At 31.3% G+C, this 2141-nt stretch overlaps 1 protein-coding gene across 1 annotated transcript; it reads left to right on the top strand.

The window, feature by feature from the left end:
* On the top strand, window positions 1080-2105 carry LOC107621592 (basic form of pathogenesis-related protein 1). Its single transcript, XM_016323626.2, has one exon. It carries the CDS (start codon window positions 1184-1186, stop codon window positions 1658-1660), a length of 477 nt encoding a protein of 158 aa, XP_016179112.1. The 5' UTR covers window positions 1080-1183; the 3' UTR covers window positions 1661-2105.

Below are 2141 nucleotides of genomic sequence, written 5' to 3'. Positions count from 1 at the left end.
TTATTATTGATTTTGTAGTATTTATCAGGTTATTTATGTAAAAAAACTCACCTGAATCACCAGGTCAGAAAAGAAATGTTAGGTGACTAATATTTTTGAACCATTTAATTTTTTTCTTACTAAATTTATTGGCCCGTAATATTTTCCAGCCTTTTTCTTGGCGGTAGAGAAAAAGAAACAAATTAACTTAATTTTCTACTAAAACGTTGTCATTAAAAAAACGTTTTTTTTTTTAATGAAAAGATGGTAACAAATTTGAGTTCAGTATAGTTGCATGTGCGTGCTTAGAAGAAAAAAAGGCATTAAAGTATCTAGCTATTAACAGCATTGTTATTATTGTTGTTGTTAATTAATTAACATATATGAAAATGAAAATATAAAATAATTTTGACTCAGAAATTATGGTAGCATAATATTGTCATTATTGAATGTAATTACTTTATTTATAAAACTAAGAGATTTGTCAAACTATATAATTAATATCAAGTTTGGAAACTAGTTTATGAATATTTGTTTGTTGTATCTGAATCTAATTAGTGTTCCCTTTTTTTTCTCCCACTATCCAAAGCCATTAACTAGTTAACTTTTTCCAGCCGATCGAGTTTTATATTCAATAAACCAAAATAAGAAATTAAAAAATAGTGTTTGATATGATTCTTAAAAAATATTGTTTAATTGTTAAAATAGGTTAAATAATTAATTTTAAATTTAAAAGTTTAAAATTTTTAAATATTTTAAAATTATTATAAAAAATAATTTAAATAAAGTTAGACACCAAACAAAAGACACTATAAAAAAAAGTAGAAACTCAGGTGCAGTTGATTTTACATGAAGTTGATACTTAAGAGTCGTTAGATGATTTAACTTATTTGACTAAATTTTTATTTAACAGCTCTCACATATCAACTTTACATAAAATCGACTTCATCTGAATTTTCACCGTAAAAAAATATTAAGTTGCTGGATTTCTCTATTGTTGTTACCACTTCCTTTTCAGTAGGGAATCTTGAAAAGTAGAACTATAAGGCCAACCACTACAATCATATAATAATTAACAAGAAAAAAAATGTTATGGCTTAATGCGCACCATTCTCATTCTATAAATACCGAAGATTGAACAACAAATTCTTCAGACACATCCAACAGAGAAGAAAAGAAATTGAGAGGAAAACAAGCAAACAAAATGAATGTGAATGTTATCTTATTAGCCCTTATTTTTTTCTTCTTCATGTGGACAATATGTTTTGCCCAAAATACCCCTGAAGACTTCCTTTCAGTTCACAATGAGGCTCGTGAAGAGGTTGGTGTGGGTCCACTCTCATGGAACCACACACTTGAAGCCTACGCTCAGCGCTACGCCAACGAGAGGATCCCGGACTGCAACCTGGAACACTCCATGGGGCCTTACGGCGAGAACATCGCCGAAGGCTACGGCGACATGAAGGGCTCTGACGCCGTGAAGTTTTGGTTGACGGAGAAGCCAAATTATGACTACCACTCAAACTCATGCGTTAACGATGAGTGCCTGCATTACACTCAGATAGTGTGGCGTGATTCGGTTCATGTTGGGTGCGCAAGAGCTAAGTGTAACAACCATTGGGAGTTCGTTATCTGCAGCTATGACCCACCCGGCAACATTGAAGGCCAACGTCCCTATTGATTAAGCTATGCTCACTACTCATCTCAAAATAATATCAAGTATATGCATGTCACTAAAGGTAAAAACTCAAGGGAAGTCGACTTCACGTAAAGTTGATATCTGAGAGCCGTGAGATAAAAGTTTAGTCAATTCAGTCAAATTATCTAACGACTATCGGGTATCAACTTCATGTGAAGTCGATTACACATGAGTTTTCACCATCACTAAATCAAGGTGGAATTTAAGTTCACGTCAAGTTGATAACTGAGAGACATGAAAATTTATTCAAATCATTTAAATTATTTAACGGCTCTCATCTATCAACTTTACGTGAAGTTGACTACACTTAAATTTTTATCCTAAATCAATTATCCATGTTGTGTATTTTAATATATAATGTGTGGGATAAAACGGGTTGAATCGTGTTCTAATATTAAATTTATACCAATGATGTGAATATTAATAACGTTATTATTAATAAGTTATAATATATTTTTTTTTT

Source organism: Arachis ipaensis, chromosome B10 (genome assembly GCF_000816755.2).
Source record: "Arachis ipaensis cultivar K30076 chromosome B10, Araip1.1, whole genome shotgun sequence".
In the NCBI taxonomy this organism is placed as follows: domain Eukaryota; kingdom Viridiplantae; phylum Streptophyta; class Magnoliopsida; order Fabales; family Fabaceae; genus Arachis; species Arachis ipaensis.
This window is presented reverse-complemented; position numbering and strand designations above follow the sequence as displayed.

Bases quoted from the DNA above. Each gene is read 5' to 3' on its own strand.
- LOC107621592 (XM_016323626.2), top strand. From the start codon at position 1,184: ATGAATGTGAATGTTATCTTATTAGCCCTTATTTTTTTCTTCTTCATG.